A 24,543-nucleotide genomic window follows, 5' to 3' on the forward strand; every position below is an offset into this window, starting at 1 on the left:
TGGCAGCTTTGGGTCAGAACTGACCTTAAGTGTCTTTTCTCTGCATTTCCCCACAGCTGTGGGGTTGACCTTGGAGTTCCTGGTGTCCCTTCGGAGCCCTGCGCTCCCAGGCTGCCCAGGTCTCTCAGCACTGAGGACAAAGTGACTTTGGATCAGAGGGGATGGGAGCTCATGCAGGAGATGGGAGGATCAATTCCGTCTTTACGTTGAGATATTTGATACATCTCCTCTAGGAGGAGCCTCTCTTTTCCAACCCCAAAGGTAACTTGAAACACACTTTACATCGAAAGTTTAGCCCAGCCGTAATTTTGCATAATTTCCCTTATCTCTGTATGTTACTTCTGCTTTTGGGGTAGATTAGGCGACATGTGTTGACAGCAACCTGTGTACCTGCAAAGATGCAGCCACAAAATTTCATGGATTGAGATCGTCCTATGCCAGGCTTGGCATCCCAGTACAAAACAATAATTCACTTTGCTGCCTGACATGTTTCTGTCAAAATGTAGGGAAAATGAGTAACTGGACCTGAAGAATAGGGTATTTGGATCTGTTTTGTTTGGTTGTTTTTTTTAGTCACAAAAAAAAAGTGATTTTTAAAGTGAATAACAAACCCGTCCTTCTGATCATTTTCCTCGTACAGCGTTTGCTCCTGTTTGCTTGTGTTTCCAAATTGTTGCTCTACATTTCTTGATCCCAGCAGGGTCAAAACTGCAGTTCTAGGAAGGAGGGTGAAATCCCTAAAGGACAAAAAAAAAATCGTGTCATTTCCTGACATGATTGTCAAGAAAAATAAGTACATAAACATAAGATTTTTGTTTTTTGACAATTTTTGTCCACGGAGGCGCGGGGCGGGGGGGCCGGAGCCGTCGGGGCGGCCGCGCCGCGGGCAAACGCTGCCCTCTGCTGCCCCCCGGCGGCGGCGGGCGGCGCAGCCACGCGCGGCGCCGCGGCGGGTCCCGAGCCCACGGCGGGTCCCGAGCCCACGGTGGGGTCCCGAATCCACGGAGTGCTCCCGATCCCATGGAGGGGTCGCCTGCTCCCATGGGTGGACGACTGCTCTCATGTTTGGGTTTCCTCTCCCACGGGTGAGTTCCTTCTCCCACGCGTGTGTTCCCGATCCCACGGGTGGGTTTCCTCTCCCATGGGTCAGTTCCCTCTCCCACGGGTGTGTTCCCGATCCCACGGCTGGGCTCCCACGGTTCCGCGCGGGCTCCCGCAAGTATCCGCTTGCCTCCCCGCGCACCGCCGGGTGTCTGTCCTTCCCTGAGAGGTGTCTGACCCCCCTCCACGAGGGGCTCTCGCCCCCCTGCCCCGTAGCGCCTCTGTCCGCATGGGGTTCTCGCCTCTCCCCGCAAAGTAGCCGTCCCCTCCCCCTCCTCCTCCTTTCCCTCCTCCGGCAGCACCTGATGCGGGAAAGCTCCTTGACACCCCCCGCCAGCGCGAACCCCGTCCCTCCTCCTCCCCCTTCCCTCCTCCTCCTCAGTCCGTCCCACAGCCCCCCCTCCCCTTCCCCTTCCCTCCCCTCCCGGCGCTCTCCCTTGCAGCGGGGAGAAGGCGCCGGGAGCCACGGAGCCCTCGCGGCCTCCCCCGGAGCATGCGAGGGCGGCGGGGGGGCTGCGGGCTGCCTGCCCCCCGCCGGCGCAGCCCCCGACCCATGTGAAGCCAAGTGAGGGGAGAGGGGAGCGGGGGCGGGTGGGTGGTTGGTGGTGGCCGGCGAGGGGGACACCCTTTTTCCCCCTCCTCTCCTTGCCCAGGAGGAGCGGGACGCCGGAGGGAGGCAGCGGGGATCATGCCGGGGAGGCTGCGCCTCGGCATCGCTTTCGCCGCGGACGCCTCGTCGCCCTCCATGGAGCCGGGACTCGCTCTACAATGACTTTCCCCGAGCTGAGCAATGCCAGCTTGAGTTGGAACGGGACGGGGCACGGCGGCGCCAACAGGTCCTGGGGGCTGCACGGAGAGGAGGCCGCCGGGGGCAATGGCACCACGCTGACTTTCGTCTTGGATGCTCAGGCGGTGGGTGTCGGGGTGTTCCTGGCCGCCTTCATCCTCTCGGCCATTGTGGGCAACATCCTGGTCATCCTCTCTGTGGCTTGCAACCGGCACTTGCAGACAGTCACCAACTACTTCATCGTGAACCTGGCCATCGCCGATCTGCTGCTCAGCACCACGGTGCTGCCCTTCTCAGCCACCCTGGAGGTGCTGGGCTTCTGGGTGTTCGGGCGCATCTTCTGCAACATCTGGGCAGCAGTGGATGTGCTCTGCTGCTCTGCCTCTATCATGAGCCTGTGCATCATCTCCGTGGACAGGTACATTGGCGTCAAGTACTCTCTCAAGTACCCCACCATCATGACAGAGAGGAAGGCTGGGGTCATCCTGGTGGTGGTCTGGCTCTCCTCTATGGTCATCTCCATCGGGCCACTGCTGGGGTGGAAGGAGCCCCCACCACCAGACGAAAGCATCTGTAGCATCACAGAGGAGCCAGGCTATGCTCTCTTCTCTTCCCTGTTCTCCTTCTACCTGCCCCTTATGGTCATCCTGGTGATGTACTTCAGGATCTATGTGGTGGCCAGGCGGACCACCCGGAGCTTGGAGGCAGGAGTCAAGAAGGAGAGGAATAAATCCATGGAGGTGGTGCTGCGCATCCACTGCCGGAGTGTGCTGGAGGAGCCTCTCTCCAGCACTCGGAGCAAGGGGCACAACTTCAGGAGCTCCCTCTCCGTGCGGCTCCTCAAGTTCTCCCGTGAGAAGAAAGCGGCCAAGACTCTAGCCATCGTTGTGGGCGTTTTCATCCTCTGCTGGTTCCCCTTCTTCTTTGTCCTGCCTTTTGGTAAGTGACTCCATTGCTTTTCCCAATCTCCTTGCCTGTGGCTGTGCCCTTGGGAAGCTGCTCCTGGGAACAAACTTTCTGGACACGATTCGTGCCTGGAGTCAAGTGACAGATGACAGATAGGTGAACAAGACGGCAAGAGACTGATTAAATTAATTAGATCTTATTCACTGTTTATTAATCAGGTTCTCCCAACCACTCAAAATAAATAGCAGTTGAATAAAATAGCAACAGTCATTGGTTTGATTAATTATTTATTCCACAATTTAATTAGTGAAGTTAAGAATGGGGAAAGGAGCAGAGTTGTCTCAAACAGGCTGTAATTATGACAGAGATCTCTGAAAAACTTTGCAGCCCCTGTCTCCCTTCCTCCCTTTCCTCCCAATTTGGGAATCTCCATCGCCCTCCAACCTGTGGTTAGGGATCTGGTTTGTGCTGCGTGGAGGAGGAAGAGGAGGAGGAGGAAAGCACGTCTGGTGAGGAAGTGTCCCTTTCAATCTGGCTGGGGTGGGGGCCCAGCCTTCCCTGTCTTTGTTGACTTCCCGGGATGCTGATGCGGTGCAGGGAGCTGGAGCAGGACCAGCTCTTGTCTATGCTGGCCGGATGGTCCTGGGTGATTGCCCAGTGCCACTCTGCAAAACACAGCGGGGAGCAGCTGCTCCTGCCCCATCTCGCTCGGCCAGGCCAGACGCGGGATCTCCTGTAAGTCTGAGCAAGTGATTAAAACTTTGTGTGTCCACCCCAGAGACGGGGTTAACCCTGTGGAGCGATGTAGCTGAGCCTGGTGGGGCGCAAAGGAGAAGTTCAAATAACTGCCCATGGAAGGTGCTGCCTTTTGGGCAGAGCTCCCCAAATTGGGGGAGCTGCCACATCGGCTGTCCCTCTGTCTGCTGGGTGGGACCAGTGTGTCCCCGGAACCACCCAGGACCTTTGTTGTTGTGCATGGATAACCCATAATGTTTTAGCCAGGTCTGCATTTTTTCCTGGGATTTTGTAAAGCTCCTCTTAGCCCGAGGCTCCCTCTCAAGCGAACAGAAACAAGCAAGGTGGCCAAGGGGATCATTTAGAGCCAACACCTTCTAGCACTTCAGCTCTCTCCCCTGGGCTGTTAGGCACCTAACTGAGGCCACCCAATTAGGAACTGATCCTCAGGTGGGCCAATTCAGCTGAGGGACGAGTGGTGCCTTGATAGCTCTGGTCTCCCTAGGGTGGTGGGTTGACTGTGAAAGGTCTCATTTCCTCATGCTGCTGTTCTGTGCTTGCTGCCTCTGTCTGGATGAGGATGGAATTTGGTGAGTGTTTTAGCTTTCTGTAGGGGTTAAACTATTGCTGTTGCTGGCAGTTTTGCCTTACGTGATCATGGAAGTGGATGGTGTGATTTGAGACAAGGAGCTGCAGGGCTGCTCGGAGCTTCTCTTGCTCTAAGACCCTGCTGCCTTGTCCATGTTGACTGTGCCTCAGTTTGCTTTTCTATGCTCCATTGTTTTAGGGGGATTCTGTAGCCTGCAAAGCACTTTAGGAGCTTGGAGATGCCAGTATTTGAAGGCTGATCTCTTTGGACAGGTTCTTTGATCTCTTTAGGGCTTTTGCCCACAGCCCCAACCCAGTTCTTGTCTCTTGGGCCCCTCAGAAAGACGTGAGCTTGCCCTAAATCTTACTGTTGACTTTCTGTCCTATAGCTAATGAAGCTGGGAATTTGAATCGGGAGTTATTCTAAGTACTTAAGACTAAAGCATGAACCGTAGGCAAATACTTTATTTTGTTTCTTCACAAATGTCCTCCCTTGAAGTTCTTGAGCCAGCTCCTCCACTCAGGTAAATCACTGCCCTTGCACTGGAGTCAAGGGCAATATACTGATTTACACCAACAAAAAGTTCAAACCTCTTTCTTAAGCTTCTCCTGTGAATCCATTTGCTTCCTCTGAGCGTGCAACTTGCCAAGTTCTTTATAAACATGGCTTTGATCTTTGCTTCCTGCTGTATTATGCATATAACATAAACACAGAAAAAGTTCATTTATTTTATGACTAGAAAATATGCTGACTCCAATTTCATTCCTCCCCGACATTATTAATTGCAACTTCCTATTCAAATTTGAGGCTTATTCAATGCTATTGAGGTGGAGAAGAGAAACTTCTCCAAGTTCTAATCTCCAGTTAGTCGAGTTTAGAGCTCAAAACCTGAGGTTGAGACTTGGGCAAATTAGAAAATTCCCTGTAAATCTGCATGCTGGAACATCTTGGATTTGATTTTGTTTGAGAAGGGGACTGTGAATGCTTAAGCACAATCGTATTTCTAATTTTTTTGTTGGAGAAACTTTAAAAGAAATCACAACAAGAAAAATATTGATATGTACTTTTAATAAAGTTTTAATGTTGCTGAGAAACCAAGCTCACTTTCAATTGACTAGTATGTTTTCCCTAACCTGAAATGAAACATTTTGTTTCCTTTTAGGAAAAGGGTGAAGGGGAGTTTATTTAAAAAAATAAAATAATAATAATAATAATAAAGTACGCTTAGATAAGCTTCAAAATGAATTGTCACATTAAAATGAAAAAGTGTTTCAAAAATATCAAAATGAAATGTTTTGACTTTTTTTTCTTTCTTCTGACATAAAATTGCGAATGTTTCATTGAACAGACTATACTTTATAGAGATAAATAAGTTATTCAACTGAAAAAAAATTAACAGTAAGAAAAGACTCCCAGCTCTACTTTACATGGATTTATCAAACAGAAATTTCTGTCCTGGCTCTCACACTGGCACCTGTGTTAGTCTGTACACATCTCTGTATCTTTTTGTAGAATAGTTTTCACGTTAGAAAAACAGAAGTAGGATGTATCACAACAGCACTGAGAAGCTGAAATAACTAATTATTTTGAATAACAGTATCTATGTATGCGCCAAGCATTGTTGATGATTTCTTCATGCTTGCGTAATCCACAGGCAGACTTCTTTAAATCATCTCAGACTCTCACATACAGCCTATTTAACAGCTAAGAAATTCAGGTCACTCTTGGATTGGTAACACATGTCCCCAAGTATAAGATACCATCATCCAGAATTTTAACATAATCAACAGTTTGCCTGGCTAATGAGACTCTTTAAGAAACTGTTTGCTCAACAAGAGGTGAAATCCTAATCAGACGCTCAACTCTTGCCTGGTTTGCAGTTGTTGCTGGTGCACGATAGAGCTCTACCAAACTGCATCCTCCAGGGACCCTGGATGCTTGATGTGTTTTGTGCCAGGGTGTCTTTTCCCCAAGGGGAGATCTGTCAAGAGAATGCAGTTGAAGGCTTCCTAAAGCCATGGACCAGGGTTTAATGGTATTTTAGACTTGGTAGGATAGGTTTCATCTCACTTTGGCTGTCAGATATCAGTGACTTCATCTCAGCTAGTCATAGCATCATGGGGATGCTGGTGGGAAGAGACCTCTGAAGGTCCAACTCTCTCTCTGAGTAGGATTGCCACCATTATACGAATTATCATGTCAAATGCACCTATTCCTCTTCCATTGACTTCCAAGGCACCTGGGACATCTAACTGGCTTATGGTGTCAATGCTGCAGGCTTTGCAGAGAGGTGAGATATAAACTGCACTGGATAAACTGCTCCTCCAAATAAGTGCGTGTATAGTCAAAAACAGCACCAAAGAAAACAGTTTCTGTTCTGTGCTTGGGTTCCTACAGAACTGAGGTGTTTGCTTTGCTGTAGATGTTCTCCTTCTCCAACCATTTTTGAAAGCATTGTGCTGTCTTGGTGAATTTCAGAGAGCTTGAAATCCTGAAATATACCTACATTATTGTGTAAATAAACAGGGAGAGGAAATCCTCTAGTATACACCCAAAGAAGGAAAGCTTAGCCCTGTATTAGTTCAAGCCTTTATTAGACACTAGAGTCTGCACAGGAATTCAGTCCTGAGGCTCATGACTTTACGGAGTTCACTGGCTCTTCTGTTACTGGAAAATCCTCCTGCAAATTAGGTGATGGATTTTGTTTCCTTTCAGTACACATCTGTGGAGTGAAAAAGGAGCCAGTATCCCCATATAAAAGCTGTAGATCGTTCATGTGGTTTCTCCAACCTGATGCAGGAGCAGATAAGAATAGGAGGGATGAGACTCTGGTCCCCAGCTACCATATGGAGTCAGGGGAGCATGCCAAAACACTCTAGGGCCCCACATGGGATGATGTTAGGAGCTGAGGCAAACCCCTTCCCTGTCAGAACCCCAGAAGCATCCAGGAGGAAACCATTGTCCCTTGAGATCAAGAGTGCACTAACTAGTACCCAAAACACTGATTTATGTTCCCCCATGCCTCTTGGTTTTTAGCAAGCATAGTCCAGCCAAGGGAGTGGATTCTCACCAGTGGCATTTGTTGTATTTGGTTAGAAGTCAAACCCAATGTGGAAAATGCATGGCAACACTCATAGCTAATGCCACACAAGGGTGAAGACCACAACCCAATGCTTCCTCTACCTTGTCCCCACTCTAAACCGCGGTAACCCAGAACAGAAATGACTTGAGACCTTGGTATAATACAAGGAAATGCATTATACTGAAGAGAAATGGAATCATTATAAGCAAAGTCCTCCATATTCATGGTCTCATATTTCCCTTGGGGTGGTAGCTGGGCTGTTTGTGGTGGATGCTGGTATTCATTTCCAGATATGAATCAGAAAAGCAGCATCCTAGATTATTTTTCCCTTGCTTCTCAAGGAAAAGATAGCTGCTATACAGAACAGGTTCAGAAAGGTCTCCTTCAAGCCAAAATAAAATTAATTTTCTATTCACTATTTTTCATGCAACAGAAATCCTTTCTCAAAGAGTTTTGTGGAAGATAGACTCTCAGAAACGCGGCAGTGCTGAGACTTCAGTAACTGTCTCCTTTGTAAAATGAATGATGAGGAGGACCATTCATGCAGAACCACATCTGAGAGGAGAAAATCTGTTCTGGCAGAGGAGGAGAATATAATTCTATTTTGATAAGATCATTTAGCTTGGTTTCCTAATTTAAAAAAAAAAGGGGGGCTTATGTCATTGTTCTCTGTGTGCAAGCCTGTTCCCCACTGTTTGATGAACTATATCATCAATCCCAATCACATGTGAGAAAGTGGCGAAGGTCTCCAGTATTTAGTTTCTACAGGTTTCATGGAAGTGGGCTTCTTCTGTGACTGTCTACTGCACAGCTTGGGGTCTTAGGACTGTCTTGGTGCATATATGGTGTCCACAAATGTGATGATCTCAACCCTTTTTTTTTTTTCCTGATTTCAGAGCATCCAAAATAACATGAGGGCTGCGCTACAGTCCACCTGAACGTCATTTCTAGGGCATGATGGCAGGGATGTGTGTGGTGGACATAGCATAGGGTACATGTGGGACAGCCTTGGGTCACACAGCCCAATGGGACAGCACTGCAGAGGACTGTCTTGCACAGAGGGGTACAGACTGGAAACGATCTGCATTTACTGTGTGCATGGCTAGAGAGGACTTTGTGAAAAAGTGGAGGAGAACATGTTGGCATTTTGCAGAATTGCAAGCAGGCATGTGGATAACCAGACTCCAGAGCAACTGGGTAGTTAAGGCATTTGACAGCATTGATTTACTCCTTGTCCCCTAGGGCAGAAGCCATCAGAATGCAGAACAGGGAAATAGGCTATGTGTGCTTGGAAATAGCTATCAAAAAGTGATTGTTTGGAGCTCAGCTGAGTCCATGTGGTCCCTTGCTTGCCCCTGGCTCTGTGTATAAGGCCAGAAACAGGCACAGGGTTTTAGGACAATTTACCAGAGATGCATCATTCTGGTTCTGAAATAATGAGTTAGGCACCCAAGTTTGAATATATACTGTATCTCCACTTGGCCAAAGAAGTGCGGTGACTCAGTGATGTGATAGGTCATGGGAGATCTGGGTCCTATTCCCAATATACTGAACTACTCTGCTTCCAGAGAGAAGTTCACCCAGCCAGCCACCAATAAACTATTTAAAGCCAAGTTTCTGTTTTCGTATTGCTGACTCTTGACGTATCTTGAAGCAGTTGCTATAATGGATGCACTACAAATGGAAAAAAAAAATAGAAAAACTTTACCATGATTCAGTGGGTGAAACCTTATAAAACTCTTGACAGCCATTTTGCAAGCAATATGAAAATGTACTATATAATACTATATCTGTATTAAGCTGACTCCAAAGGTTTTGTTACATTTGAATGCACAAAACTTTGTCCTAGATATTCTGGGAAGGAGTTTTAATAAGTCAGATCTATCTTCATTAATGCATATTTGAGTAAATACTTGCTAATTAATTCTGATAATCTGTTTAATGAGACATAAGGAAGAATGAGTAGAAGGGCGGAGGTGCTCTTTGGTATGGTCAGAGTGGCTATTTAGTCTACCAGCTTGATACCAGATTAGTTTTGTCACAACAAAAGAGCATTAACTAGGTGTTTGCAACTACATCATGTTAACAAGTAGTGTTGTAGGAGCTTCATACAACCTATGAGCAGTCTTAATTAGAAGTGTGCTCATTTTGGTGAATATATGTATCACTTATGCTGATGACTTTTTAAGAAAATAAATGTATTTCTTTGGAAAAGCATCCCAAATTGTCCTCATATTGATTAATCAGGACTTTTATTTGGTATAGTTACTGTGGACTATGGTGTGTTCCAGGTAGTGGTCATAGTGCCATCAAGATTGCTGGACCCTTCTGGTATAAGGTCTCAGTTTCTGGTGCCAAACATTATGTGTTAGGTAAGCTTTTCCATTCCATGTATCAGTCTGAGTTTGTTCTGCCAAATCTAAGACAAGATGAGATAGCTGTATTTGAGAAAGATGAAACACAGTATTCATCTCCTATAGGACGTGTTATGGTGACAGCTTCGAATTCAAAAAGTTGTTACAGTACCATGTGTTTGAGTAGAAACTTAGTGTTTTACCCCGCTGAAGATGGGAGGTGCTTTCTGTCAGTAAAGTGCAGGAATTAGGCAAATATGGACAATTTCAGTGAAGGCACATTTCTGAGATGCTGGCAAGGCTGAGTAGGTTGGCAAAACTGGACCTTGCTGGAGAAGGAGTTTGGAGAGCAATGACTTTTGTATCCATCTCTCAATCCCTTTATGCCTTTTTGTTGCTGATAAGGATTTTTGCTCCTCTGCAGTCTCCTTTTTATCTCCACACTTTTACCTTCTCCAATGTCAACCCGGTTTCAGCAGATGGGATCTTCCCTAGAAGCAGGCACCAACACTGTACAGTCTTCAGTTATCATTCTTGAGCTTCTGAGATAACTAGCAAAGAAGGATGAGGATGCAGCTCATGTCATCTGACATTGCCATCTCAACCAGTCAGATGAGTCATATCTCAAAAGCACCTGTGTCTCCCCAGCACCCTTGAGCGAAGCCAAAATCACTAGCTTGGATGTGCATCGGAGGCACCTACAGTTGGCTGAAATGAGCATTTCTGTGCAGCCAAATATGATACCTGGTGTGTGAAAGATTGACACTTCCAACTGGAGCTGATAGGAGTTACACTTTAAGGATATGAAGTGTTCCATAATACTGTGGCATTAGTGGATCATGTCTGGGGAACACGTCCAAAATAAAAGCAAATAAAAGCTTGACATTGCTTTGTACATAGAACAGTAAAATGGATCAAAAGGACTTTTCTTTCCTAGAGGAACTGTGAAAATAAAGATTTATGTCTGCAAATTATTTGGTCATCACCATGATGACTGCCTTCAAATACCCATGAGGAAACAAATAATGTGGTCATTAGAGGATGACTGAATAGGGTGAGTCTGTAAAGAGTGAAGTCACATGTTGGCCAGAAAGGAGATGCTGAATAGCTGTCCCTCAGCTGGGTATCAGCCCCTCCTGTGCAACTGGTACAGCAGGCAAGTAGGGAAATAGAGCATGAAATTAAAGGCTCTAGATGTGAGAAACAGAAGTTTTGCAAATGCAGCTTTCACTTTGGCCATGTCTATCTTTTAAGCCCTTAATTCTGCAATTTAATCATTTTCATTTAGCATTCTTATTGTATAGGATATAGTATAACTTGCCTGAAAGCTTTTGCTATGTATGTTCAGTAGAAACTACTGTTAGCCATAGCAGTAATAGATGGTAGGGCTTTGGGGTTGCCTGAGGTGGCCCTTGCAAGAGAGAACTTGGCCAGCCCCAAAATGTAACTGTCACCTCTCTCCTAACTCACAAGCTCATGGGAGTATTTCTAAGCACCTACTGCTGTTGTGGTGTTTTATGGACTTGCTTCTGTTTCCTCACCTGCTCTTAATTTGGTTGTGGCTGAGGGGGCTTGGGGAACAGAGTACTTCATGAGGAATTGCTTCAGTTCTAAAGCTCAGCAGCTGGCTGCTTCCACAGGAGAGCTTTCTTTCCAATTTATTAGTTAATAGCCATTGTTATTTGCTGCAAATATTTCCTTTAAAACACCTTTGGGGACAGTGAATGATGAGATTTGACTTCTGAATGTTTTTCTGAATGCCTTTATGACTCTTTTCCTCCGAAGCTCTCCAAGTGCCTGTTACTGAAGAGACATCCTCAAATACCTTCCTCCCTCCAGAGCAACTTCCAGACCATACAACACAAAAGGGAATGCTCTGATTAATTACATCAATGATTTGCTCACCAGGGTTGTAGGGAAACCTGCCTGAGTGGCAGAGTAGTAAAATTCATTCTCCTATACAATGTGAGCTGGCTCTGTAACTTAAACAACTAAATAAAAGGAAGGGGAACACACACAGATATCTTAAGAGATAGAAATCAGTCCATTTCAACATTGTTCATCACCATTTTCAGCTAAAGAAACTGAAGCACGGCTCATGTACCTGTGGTCATTTGGTAGTCCTCGAGTATTGCTAGTATGCTAGGCTGGCTATTTCTGTCTGTCCTGCTTTATCTGCCTCAGTGCTGTAGGAAACCTGTCACACTGAACCAGAAGTCTGTACTTCTCCCTGCCTTGTAATTCATGGGTGTGATTAGCCCAAGGATGGATTTAGTAGAGAGGCTGGAACAGGATATAGCTTTTTAGTTACTCCTAATGAATAGCCTTTCTCTGAGAGGACTCCTTAGCTAATGCATTTGGAGCAGAGCCAGAGAACCACAGGGTCTGGTGACAGAGAACCAACTGCCAGCTCACTCAGAAGAGGGCATTCCTCCCTACTGTGATGTGTCAAACCTGTTGTAATTCACAACACAGTCATGAAAAACCTGGAAATGCAACTTTTATTCCCCTCTCTGCTCTCCAATAGCAGAAACAACCCCATTTGCAGAGTCTGTGTCCCAGAACACACCCAACCAATTTGGGTTTTATCTGACCTTCTTTGATTGTGGAGACTTGTGGTACCCAGGGTGGGGAATGGGGATCTGTCCCAGCTCCATGAGACTCGAACCGGCTGCTCTGGGATGGAGATGTTTCTGCTTTCTCTTTCAGGGAGGGTTCCTGGAGGGGACAAATGCCTGCCCCTGTCAAGACCAAGATGCACTTTCCATTGCTTTCAGTGGGTTTAGCACTTATTCCTATCAGGGTAAGAGGCCTAGGAGGAAAGTGCCAGTACCCGGTTATCCACACTGCTTATTTTCTCCCTCACTCTGGCCTTGCTTACAGCTGTCTATCTCCGAGACAAACTTGCCCTAGAAGCCTAAACACGTTGCTTTTAGCAATGTGAACATGAGCTATTTGGTGCCACTTGGATTCAAGTCCTACAACAATACCTGGGCCTCTTTTGTTTAGACATAGGAAATCAGATCCAGATTTTCCTCCATGAGATAAAGGATCGAAGAGATCACAGGGGTTATCTAGCCTCGTCTCCTGAACAGAAGAACCCCAAATATTCTGTTTCCCTGCTGGTGTCTATAAGTCTGTTGCAGCACTGAGCTGCAAGATCTCAGAATGTGCCAAGAAGCAGCAAGCTGCAAATTCAAGAGATTTCCATGGTGGGAAAGAAAGAAATGCTTAGGGAAGTCCTGCAGATCTCCCACTCAAGCATCAATGGTGTAAATGTTGCTTGAGCAGGGCACAGCCCCCACTACATCCTTTAGAGGTAAATCCATATTCTAAGTCTAAAAGAGATGATTTGCTGTAGTGCTCAGTAAGGACCAGGAGTGACTGCATGGCATGCTGGCCCATGGCAATGAGCCAAAGGGGGATTAGGGCAATGCCATAAGGAAAGGGAATGGGAAAGCCTTGTTACAGCAGGAAGATAGTGTGAAGTCAGGCACTGCTACCTCTCCAGTGCCAGGGCAGATGGATGGGAGCCAGCACACCAGACTTCTGTCACATTTCATCCCTGGCTGTTTTCCAACTGCGGGTGTCCTACGGCCAGTCTCATAGAGCACTGAGAAATGGCCCATGGGGATCACAGATGGGGATCCCTGAAACCCAGGGATTCATCATGAGCCTTGAGCCCCAAAGTACCTGGTGAAGTTGACAGTGGTGATGTTTCTTGTCCTAGGTGAGAGTCCTCTTGCATGGACCAGACAAGAGAACTCTAGCATTGCTATTCCCACCTCACATGTGATTTGGGCAATGCACTTTAAAAAGGTACCAGGCGTATGCACATGCACAACAGTGAAGGCACCACAGGCCACTCACTGACCTAGTTTAAGCACAGGCAGCGGAGGGGCTGGATGCAGCCCAGCTTGGGAATCTCTGCTTGTAAAGCCAAATTCTTTAGCAGCTACTTTTAAAACTGCACCAGTTTTTCCAGACATAGGTTGCTTCTGATCCCAGGGTCCCTTCCATAGGAATTATCTGAAAAGCAGTGAGGATGTGCTGTGAAGACAAGTTGGCAGCCTGCCCCAGGCTTGTCTGCCTGTCTCCTAATGTGCTCAGACTGGGGACTTGGGGGAACAGAACAAAAACACTTCACATTACGGGATTTGCTTGCAGTTTATTCCTTACTTGGAGCTGCACATTCAGAGATTTGGGAGGATAAAGAGACAGCACAGAGAGTTCTGCAGGCATTGCATCTCTCCCTCTCTTCTGCAAATGCAACATTGCTCGGGCAATGCTCGGGTGGTGTATTTCATGTCCAGAGACACCACATGGTCACAGCTCTTCAGGACCTGCAAGCTGATCTATCTGAGGTCCTTAGCAATGCATAGGAGCTCTGGTTATGACTTCAGCCCGTCTTATGTCAAATGTTGTGAGAATAAAAATGATATTTTCACTTCCAGAGCCACCCTACTGCCTACCTAAGTACCTTCCCTAAATATCTCTCTGGTAGTGATTCCCTTTCCATCCGTGCCGGTATGATAAGCAAGTACATTATTTGCAGGTATGCAAAGAGATTAGGGATAGAAAAGAGCTCACAGATGAAGATTCTGACCTGTAGTTGTCTATGAGTAGGTGTCTGTGTATGAGGTGGGTGCCTCAGTTCCCTTTGTTGCCCATGGGCTGTCCATGTTGTCCTAGAAAGCTAGTTTGATTATCAAATTTGCTTAGCAGGAAATATCATATAGAAGAGCCTTTGAAGGAAGAACTTAAACTTTGCTGGATTACAAATATGGTGAAGAAAAAATTTCTGACTTCTGTAGAGCAGGATCTTGTTTTTTCCTGAAGTTTGTTTTAGTGCTACATTTTCTATTTCAATGAGTTTTGCATTACTCCTGTCCTTGATTTAAGGTCTTGGGCATCCTTTCCATCCCCATTGTGGGACAGAGATAACTCTACAGCAGAAACAGAGATTGGTTTGCCCTGCAAAGTCACTATCTCCATCACTTCTGCATGCATCCTGCAGGTAGGACCCACTTGGTCAAATAGATGGAGAATGTGGAGTTTCTGTCAGCTGTGGGTTTGGCCATTTAAGATATGCAGTGAGGATAAGGCTATTAGAGCAGAGCAATATAATATGATGTGCATGAAACTTGTTCCGTCATAATTTTAGGACTTTGTTCACCCGCAAATGCTGAGACCCAAGAACCAGCTTAGAAACTGATGGTGCAACACAAGCCATGCAGTGATGCACAGCGTCTTCCTGGGATTGTTTCGTGTCCATTGGTGGCTCTAGTGGGCAGCGTGGCTGCTGCTCTCCTTACCAGATGAATTCCTGAACTTCCCCAAAGGTCAGGGGAACCAGAACGTGGGTGGTTTCCTTTTCCTGCTATAATGATAGGGCAAGGGAAAGTATTTACATTCAAAACAGAACTCTGGGAAAGTTCTGAAGCTGTTCGAGTCGAAGGTGGCAAGAGTAGGAGGGCAAGTGGGGGTTGTTTACATTGAATGTGGCCATCTGCATCTCAGGCTTAATTCCATACGTTCAGCTGAAAAAGGTCCTTTCCTTTGCTCTCGGCACTCTTACTTGCCATCCATCAGCTTTACTTAGACATGTCAAAGGTGTGTCCAAGATCACAACCCAATGTATGGGTTTAAAATCATTTAGTCCAAAACACAAGCCTATGCCACTCAAAGGGGGCTGGCTCTTGGAGGCAGGCAGTTGGAGGGCAACATAACCACAAGTGTAATCAGATCTGCCATTCCACCAAGTGCATTCAACACCCCTCTACTCTGCAACCCTTCTATTTGGCTTTGCTAAGACTAAGTGTATCCTACAAATTAATTTGTTTTATAGAAGAGCAGCTACAGGCATTGCTAGCTGCATTTTTATCATTAGCACAGGATCCGTAAGTCAGTTTTCTTCTGGTATTTCTTAGCACATGGTCCCTCAAATGCATTCCTCCTTTTTAGCCCTTCATATTTCTCTTCCTCAGCCTGTTTTTGCCACCTATCTGGTGTGTGCACACTCTAAGTAGCTGTCTGACGCGAGCATTTGGAGCAAGTGGCACTCCACTTTGAGAAAGGTCCTCTTACTTCAAGGAGCTACTGCTGCTGCAAATCACCATGTTGCATGATCCCTTTCAAAATCCAGCCACAAACCTTATATCCAAGCCCCTGGCCTCTGCTGCCTACACCTTGGGGCAAGTATTCCAGCATATCTCACTGTTCAAAAATTTACCGTTTCCAGCAGGAACATGTCCATGACTACTTTCAAGTCATTTAATTTTGTACCTATATCAAGCTGTGGCTTAAGTAATTCCATTCCATTTTTAGTGCTTTCCCTCTGACAGATAGGTGGTCAGATGTGTCTTTCATCTGTAGCCTGGGTATGCACTGAACAGCCTGAACTACTTCTCATCAAAAGGTCTTCCCCTTGCCTTTATATTCATATTTCTCATATGATCCAGCTGAAATTCCTCCTCTTTCGGAGCTCACTATTCATCTGGATACTTGGGAGACCAACATTGTGCTCATTTCAAGCTTTACGCTCAATTAATATCTTTTGATGGTTCACCAGACAAATAGTTAGGCAAACAAGAATAGTTAGTCTGGGCAAACAGTCTTCTGATGTTACTGCTGGGAACAGTAGTGGCACATCACACCTCCCACCTGGAGAAGTGAGTGGAGAAGGCAACCCACCTTCACCCTGCTGGTGACTCTGCCCTTGCAATTGCCACCGTGCCATCTATACAGCCTCATGCTCATGCTGTGATGTGAGCACTGAGATTGGACTCCTCTGAGTCATGCCACAGGCATCTCTATGGAAAAGTGTCTAAAACCATAAATAAATGCCACCTCCCACCTCCAAGTGTTTGCTCAGGCTTGCACCAGATTGTTCATTTTGTGAGCAGGTCTTGTCTCCTGACATTTTTCTGTGTAAAGGACTCTCCAAAGGGTCCTCTTTCCAAACCTAGCTGAAAGCAGCTCTGCAGGTCACTGGGGCATCAAAGCCCTAAGGTCTGCATCAGCCAGTGCTGAAATGTGGACTAAACTTTGCTTCAGTGCCAAATGTGAGTCATCCTGCCTATCAAACACTCAGCTGTGGTCACCATGGTGATTGGGTCAAGCACCTCAGAAAGAAATGAGCTGGGAAAGTCCATTTTCTTTCCCCCTATTTATTTCTTGTAATTTCCAAATCCATGCATCTCATCTTTCTCCCTCTGCATCCCAGAAGTGACCTGCACTCTGAGGATGCAGCAACTCACAGGGGATCAAGGGCTGTTTATCTTATTCCAAACTGTGGTCACCAAGGAGGAAATTCCACCACATACATTTGCAAAGTTGTCACAGCACAAGAGAAATCACTTTATTTCTGAAGAGATTGACCAGAGAGACTGGGTCAGCCTCAAGCAGTTTCAGGACTTGTTTTTTCCCCCTTCCTTTCCCATCAGCACTCCAGTAGAAGGATTCCCAGGTTGGCTGAAAGTTAGTCTGGGCTGCATGAAAGTAGATTCTATTTGATACATGCGATTATGTGTTCTATCTCTACCAGCACCCAAGCAACATTTAACATTTACATTTACCTTGCACCAGTCACAAGGCAGCAAAAGATCTTGGGGGTTAGAAATCCCCATTGGATGAAAGAGTTAGAACTCTCTTTCCTTGGATAGCTCTGGTAACAACCCTTTTTATGCCTAGCCATAATGTCCAGTCCTCTCACACCTGCTCTGTTCAAAAGGTGTCCTAGATCCACCTCTGTTGCCAAGCACCTCCTATTGAATTTGTCCCTTTCTCTATTTATATCAGTGACCCGAGCCCCACTCTCCCTCGGCATTAAAAATTCCTATCCAGGCATCTGACAAGTACCCAGGCAATGGTGTAGGCATTTATAATGGCACTGCAGAGTAAGAAATTGAATAGAGATGTTTGCATTAGGATTGAGTATCTAGTCCCCACTGCTGTTGAGAGAGATCTGTCACACCAGGATCCTCTGTTTCAGAGAACTGGAGCCATCACTGCTGTACCTTTGCTGATCCTTGTATCCAGAGCTTGTTTTCTTCCTTCACAAGGCTGGGTCCTTCCTTCTGCAGTGACCGTTCCTCCACTCCATTTTGAATGTCTCTCTCTCTTCAGTCTGCCAGTGCTGGGTCGGCCTGTTCACACTGCAGGTTCTTCCCATGAGAAACCTCCCCCTTCAGGTCTGCAGGGACATAAGCTGTCTGGAAAGCTTCAGCATTAGCCAGCTTTTCACTCATGCCTTCTCCTCCTTGATTATCATTATTTGACATTGCTCCTTTTCATTCCCTGCACAAAACAGAACCATCTTGTAGGTTTTTGACAGGCATTGGAGTTTGGATCCTGCAGATTTTGGGAGAAACTACCAAGGCTGACTGCAATACCTCTGCCTTACCCCAGGTACTGGTAGGATGCAGAATACATCCCACTAAATAGATGTTCCCATTAAATTTGGGGGTGCTTACAAAGCCATGCAGAAAAGGCCTCTGAAAAGCAAACTGAGCAGTTTGTTGCCATTAGCAAATACGAAAACAACAGAGAATGCAAGAATATGATCATGTGGGAACGATTTGTTATTTGTTATTCCTACTAATAAAATCTATTTGTACAGCAGTTACAACTAGGAACATGCGTGTAGGAGCTGGGATGTCCATAGCTAAATGTTAATTCTTCAATTTAAGGACTTCATTGTCCGTTTTTCATGACCTTAGCTGTGCAAACTGCTGGCTTGCGGACAGCAGTAGCTTTTATGATTATCACAATTGATCTAAAACAGATGCACAAAAGAATATTAAACATTAAAACGTGCATATCTTCAGTGAAATGTTTGATGGTGACATCATAGGATGATAATGGTTGAAAGCTGATAATAGTTCTTTTATCAATATGTTTAGGATCTACCAAAAGAAGATGTAGAATTATTTGGTCCAAAAAAAGAGTTTGTTTCTAAAATTGATCCATAATGTCCCATTTCCTTTTGTGATTTCATTAGGTTTGTTTTGGTTTCTAAACTGAAATGTAAGCAAATTTCAATCATAAGTATTTTGGCATACGTTACCTCCCCTCGCCCTCAAAAATATTTTTTTCTCTAGAAAAGTTTCAAAACCAAAACTTTGTATTTCTTTTTAAACAGTTCTTTTTTCTCTCTCATCTGTTTTGGCCAAAATAACTTGACAAATTTGCTCTAAATGAAAAGTTGCATTTGTCGCTTCCAGTCTATATTCTTTTTGGTGAGTAAACTAGCCAACCAATATATTTTTGCCTTGCTATCATCGTATGTCTTTTAGGCTTGCAGTCTGAGTAAGGATGGTGTCAGGGGAGCTATCCATGCACAGTCTGGAAAGCTCTTGGGAATCACCATGTATAGAAGGATTTAGGTTAGAAAATAAAATGAATGCATGTTTTTGATATCAGCGCTCACAACATTTCTCATTTGTACTCAGTTTTCAGTCTCCCTTTGGAGAACAAATCCTAAGCTGAAATGCAGGTTCATTGCTTTGCATATTCCTAAAGTCATTTTAGGAGATTGGGATACTACTTTCAAAGGAGAGTCATGGACACTCTTAGTGTTGGCAGAGAGTGAGAAAGGATATCACCCAGCTCTTAAAAAAATAATAATCCCCGAACCATCCCCAAGTCCAGGCAGGAGAGGTCAGTTTGACATTCTTGGCCTGTAAGTTGTCCGTGCGCTTGGCTGCGGGAGCAGCGTTGAGAGCCAAAGAAAGCAGCAGCCCCGAAGCCCTGCAAGAGGCAGAGCTCCGCCGTTCGCCTCACGCTGCCCTCACAGGATTGCACGCCCATCTCCTCCAGCTAATGCACCCCGAGGAGGCATGGAAAAGAGCTGAAACTAGACCACCGTGGAGCATGCCCCAAGCAAGCTGGAAAACAGGTCCATATGTTTCCCATTGCCAAACAGGAGGGATGGTTTGGGACACAGAACCTCTACAGTAGAGAACATATCCTTCCTTCCTATGGTGCCCAGTGTCACACCACAAAATCTTTGTTCAAAGCAAAGCCCATAGTTTGTTAGTAAAGCACACAGTGTTTTTGAAATGCTCTACCTCCCCTGTCCTTGTGGTGAGGAACACCCAAGGAGGGCTTGAAGGCATGCCCATAGAAATCATCCACAGAGAGGGAGCAGATACCATTACGACCCTCCAGACTTGTCTGTCCTCAGTGCACCATATGTGCACTCACAACAGGGCTTCTAGGTTGCTGGTGAATGGCACCAGGTCAGGCATGAAGCCGAATTCTTCACAATGTTACCTTGAAATTTCTTTTCGGCACTCTTGGCAAACATGGCATCCACCATGCCCCCTTGCATGGAAGCCCTTGCACAGGACATCTTTACTGCAAAAGAAGAGGGACAAGGGTAGATTCATAACTGCAGAAGTCTCCGGGCTAAGAATCAAGGGAGTCATGATTTAGCTTGCAGAGAGTCTAAAAATTGTACCATTTTCTTGATCTCAAAGTGAGCATCCGGGTATTTCTTCATGCCAGGACATCAAAGAGGAGATTAGAACCATCTGTCTCATGAAGCTGATTGATACCAGGCCTATTTATTCTCAAGGAAATCTATGAGGAAGCTAAACCAAGGGAGTTTGAAGGAAACAAGCAAAGCAGCATGGATGACCCAGTGTGGAAGCAGGGAAGAAACCATCTTTACCCCACAATCTCCTTAGGGGAGCAGTCTTTCAGCCTGTGCAATGGTCCATCTGTTCCATGATGATGGACTCTGTCAGTAGAATCAGGACTGATTTGTTACCCAGCACCCAGGGGAATATTGCATGTCACCCAGCTTCTGCTCTGCTCTTTCTCTTCTTATTTATATGGTTTACTTCAAGGGCAGGAAAGGATGACACTGGTGACCATGACAGTCATGTGGAGAATGTGTCTTAGAGTGATACTGCCTTCCCTTTCTCCTACACCCAGTTATAAAACAGGGCAGAAGGTGTTTGTGTTTCATTTTTGCAAGGAAGAGAAGTTACTTTATTAAGGAGTTAAGGTGAGAAACGCTCCTCTGGACAATCTGGAAGTCAGCATCCATTTGTCAAGGAAGGTTTTTTCCTCCAGTTGGTAAAAGGATTTAGCAGTAAAAAAAGTAAAAGTCAAATTTTCTGAGCAGAAGCATGTTGCCCTTCCTTCTCACCAAAAGGAGACCTCAATTTTCTATTGCTTGCATCATTCCTATATCTCTAAACCAGCTGCTTAATTCTGTGCCCAGTCAAGCATGGCTGGGGATAGAAGTAGTGGCTTTTACAATAGCCAGGAGTGCAGGCTTCAAGTATCTGATGACATCCAGGCTTCCTCAAGTCACAAGCCATGTCATTCAGACTTACATGTATTTGCATTTTCAAACATGCAAATAGCTATCCCAGGTGCAAAACTAGAAGTTAAACTGCCTCCAGATAACTGAGTGTCATCTTCTGTATTTGTGTGGTGTAGTATGTGTATGTGTATACATATATATAGTGAGGAAGGAGGAGTTAAAAACATAAAAAGAAAACCACTAAGCACAGGTTAAAATAAGAATGGAGAAAAGTTATGTAGCAATGACAGAAGGTCCTGTGCTCTCCAGTGTCTGTCTGGAGTCAGCAGCAAATCAAGGTATCTCAAATTTGAGTTTGGGCTGTAATGTTTGGAGTGTGGATTCAGCCTTCTGCACATCTGCAAGACACTTCTTCTGGGTGTGATGGCTCAAAGTAAGTTAAGAATTTAAGTAGATGCTGAACTCACGAGATTCCCAAGTAGTATGTCTGGGCATTGGCCAGCAAAGAAGGATTTCATTGGAAAATGCCAGTTGGAGAAATGAGCGGAAATGTCTCAGGTTTAACAGCCTCTACTTCAATCACTACTGCATAGCCCCAGGGCAACCTTTTCATGCCAAATTTCCATAGCTTTCCTGCTGTGCAACCAGGAGACTGAAAACCTTGGCAGCTCTCTGCTAACCCAGGATGGACGTAAGGATCCAAAGCAAGTAACCAGCAAGCCCTCAGTACCTGGGCTCCAGAAAGGGTTTTCAAGTATTCCAAGGTTTTCTGCTGCAAGTATATATATTCTGGAGACTTTAGGGCATTCACTAATATGTAAATTCTAGGACTGGCTTCCAAGGACCACAGGACTTCCAGTCTCTGTCTTCCTGTACTATTCATCCAAGGGAAAACCTGGAGAAGGCAGTTGGACAGGGAGTTCGCAATTTCTGTACCTCCTGAGGTACAGAGGTTAGGGAAGCTTGTGAATGGAACAGGGAAACCTGCCCCAATGTCCAAATTAGCCTAGTATCTGCTGACTGTTGGTTTGGCTATCTCCATGGATTAACAAGTGTTTCCACATCAGCTGGCAGTTGTCAGAGTTCCAGGAATAAATTACTTTTAGATAAAATTGTGCATTGCCAATTCTTAGAATTTCTTTTATACATTTATAGTTCCTGGGAAATTTTCATTATTTTTTATTGTATTCTGATCTGGAAAGGAAACAAATATCAAATACTGAAATTTACCACAAAGCAGACATCTGGATTTTGGGGCAGTTCAGCTCCCAAACATGTATTGATACACTTTGCAAAGGTTGAGTCTTAACAATTTCATGCTGACACATTCAAATCATGGGAATTTGTGCCACTGGCTTTGTAGAAATATAGATGTCTGGTCTACAAATTATGCTAAATGCCGATCTCGTCCCTTCGTTGACCTCAACTCAGAGAAACTGGATCTGTCCTCTGTAGTAAGTGTACAGAAAAATATTTCCATTATATGGGAATTTCTGGTTGGCCTGAAAGCAAATCTCCTTTTGCCACTTTTTAAATGCCAGACAGTCCATGTCCATGTCATTACAAGCCTGTTACATGCTGAGCTATCATTGAGAAGAAAAGCTCTGCCATGCAACGGCAATACAAGTTACACTTGTTGACACCAGCTGGTCACACCAGGTCACACCAGGCTGGTGTGACACCAGCCAACTGCAGAGCCAACTCCTGCTTAGCAGTTTTAGTCTTTGCAAAGCTTTCTTCCTACTTCCTAGTCCATTCCCCAGTCTCTTACAACCTGTTCCTATTATCCTATGACTGTCCTACTGACAACATCCACATGAGTCTCCCCGTTCCTGAAATTGATCTGTATAGCTTATAGTGTGAGTTAATCAGAGTATGGCTTATCAGTAGACTTATTTGCAAGCAACAGAACTTTAAGGGAGTGCAAATTATCCTGTGTATAAAATAAATACATGAAAACATGCTGTATCCTATTCAGAGGTAGTTTTTTATCTCTGAAAAAGATTAGCTATCTGATTTGATAGAATTTTATTGGTACATTAGGTGAGTATTTTCTGTATTTTCATCTGTTAAATGTATAGCATCATTTATGTGGTGCTGTCAGCATGTCACACTCAACCAGGGCACACTCTGTGTGCCTTGCTTGACTCAATGACTTAGAGAGATCCCAAATTCCTGACCAGATACTTAGAATCTAGAGAGAGGGATGGGCATTAGCTGTGTTCTTTGTCCTTTGCACTGAAAATCTGGTTGGCCATTTTTTGCAGAGCAGTTGGGTCAGATACCTCCAGAGATCCCTTCCAAACTCAGTTATTCTCTAACTGTAAAATCAGATTCAAATGGAGAGCTGTGGGCCAGTGATGTTATAATTGACTCAGTTTGTTATACTTCGATCAATCCAATCTTAGACTTTCTGTTCTAGTATCTTAGAACCGTATCAACAAATGGCTGATGTCCACCTATGCTTCAAAATTTCAGGCCAGTAAGTTTCATCTGTGCCAGCAAGCTACATGTCTCAAAAGTTTCCAGACTCTGAGGCCATCTAGCAAATAACAACCTTCCTCTCAGCTAATAAACTATCTTAACCTTCAAAACTGTGTGTCTGCATGCAGCCCACCTGCTGGGAATGAACCCTGGGACGTCATCCTTCCACACCATGCCTAGTATTAGTTGCACAGGCAAAGTCGTGTCTCCTTCCTCTCCTGGAAATTTGCATTCCAGTAGTGGGGATCCAGTGGTGGGGATATTCCAAAAAAGACTTGAAATTGTCAGGTGTTTGCAAATGTGGTGGGGTGGCTGGTTTGTATACTAATGCTCCAAAAAAAGAGATGTGCATGTCTAGGTGCCTAAAAGTAGGTATCTAAATTCCCATTACAATGCATGGAAATAGAGGCCTTTATATTATTTTCATGGGAGGTGCTAGCCTCCAGTTTCTACTCCAGAAGCACCAGGTTTCCTGTAGGTCCTCTCTCATAGATACCAGTCCTATGCAAAATTTTTAGATGCCCCGTGTCACTTCAAATGGCACTAAGCAACATGCATGGGCATCTGAATTGAGGCCTTCACTCACATGCAGATATCTAAATTTACTCAGGTGTCAATCTGTGAGATGAATCCCTTCAAGACTCCTCATAATATTGGTCCCAATTGCTTGGGAACACTGAGATCGTTTCTTTTATGCTTCATTTCTGTCTTTCACTGGCCCTCTATATTTTTGAACTATTTATATCTGTCCATCTTTGAAAATTCATAAAATCTAGTGCTGTGCAAATATTTTATTTTTTCCCCCTGCTATCCATATTTATTCCACCAATGGTACCTCCAAGCAAGCCTCATTCCCCTGTGTACACCTAGATGAGCTCTGTGTCATTCTGCTGAAAGCTCCTGCTCTTTCTTAAAGGATCCACCATCTTCAGAGGTAGATTATCCAGGAAGGACTCTGCACAGATATTCCTATTTCTTTAGTGAACCAGAGCTCAGAAGTGTCAGTTTTTCACATTTTTCACTTTAAGAATAGAATAAGGAGATATGAATGGGGGTTTTGGGAAAACATCTGTCAGGCTGAGAGTTCAGGCTGAACTCATCTGTATACACAGGCACCGCAGATGGCTTTATGAAATTCTAGAGTGCAGCTGATAATGAGGGCAATTAATGCTTTTAGAGGTATAAATACTGAGATATAAATATAGAGATGCATATATAGAGCTGTAA

At 45.0% G+C, this 24,543-nt stretch overlaps 1 protein-coding gene across 1 annotated transcript in view; it reads left to right on the plus strand.

The window, feature by feature from the left end:
• The first annotated feature begins 1,797 nt into the window (after nt 1-1,797).
• The window catches only part of ADRA1D (adrenoceptor alpha 1D), a 40,478-nt gene continuing 17,732 nt past the window's right edge, over nt 1,798-24,543 (plus strand). The window contains exon 1 of the mRNA XM_010219732.2: nt 1,798-2,827. Within this exon, the coding sequence (XP_010218034.1) occupies nt 1,870-2,827 (958 nt within the window). The 5' untranslated portion in view covers nt 1,798-1,869. The remainder of the gene's footprint in view (nt 2,828-24,543) is intronic.

Source organism: Tinamus guttatus, unplaced genomic scaffold (assembly GCF_059628265.1).
Source record: "Tinamus guttatus ecotype Peru unplaced genomic scaffold, ASM5962826v1 Tinamus_guttatus_pri_ptg000218l, whole genome shotgun sequence".
Taxonomy (NCBI): Eukaryota; Metazoa; Chordata; class Aves; order Tinamiformes; family Tinamidae; genus Tinamus; species Tinamus guttatus.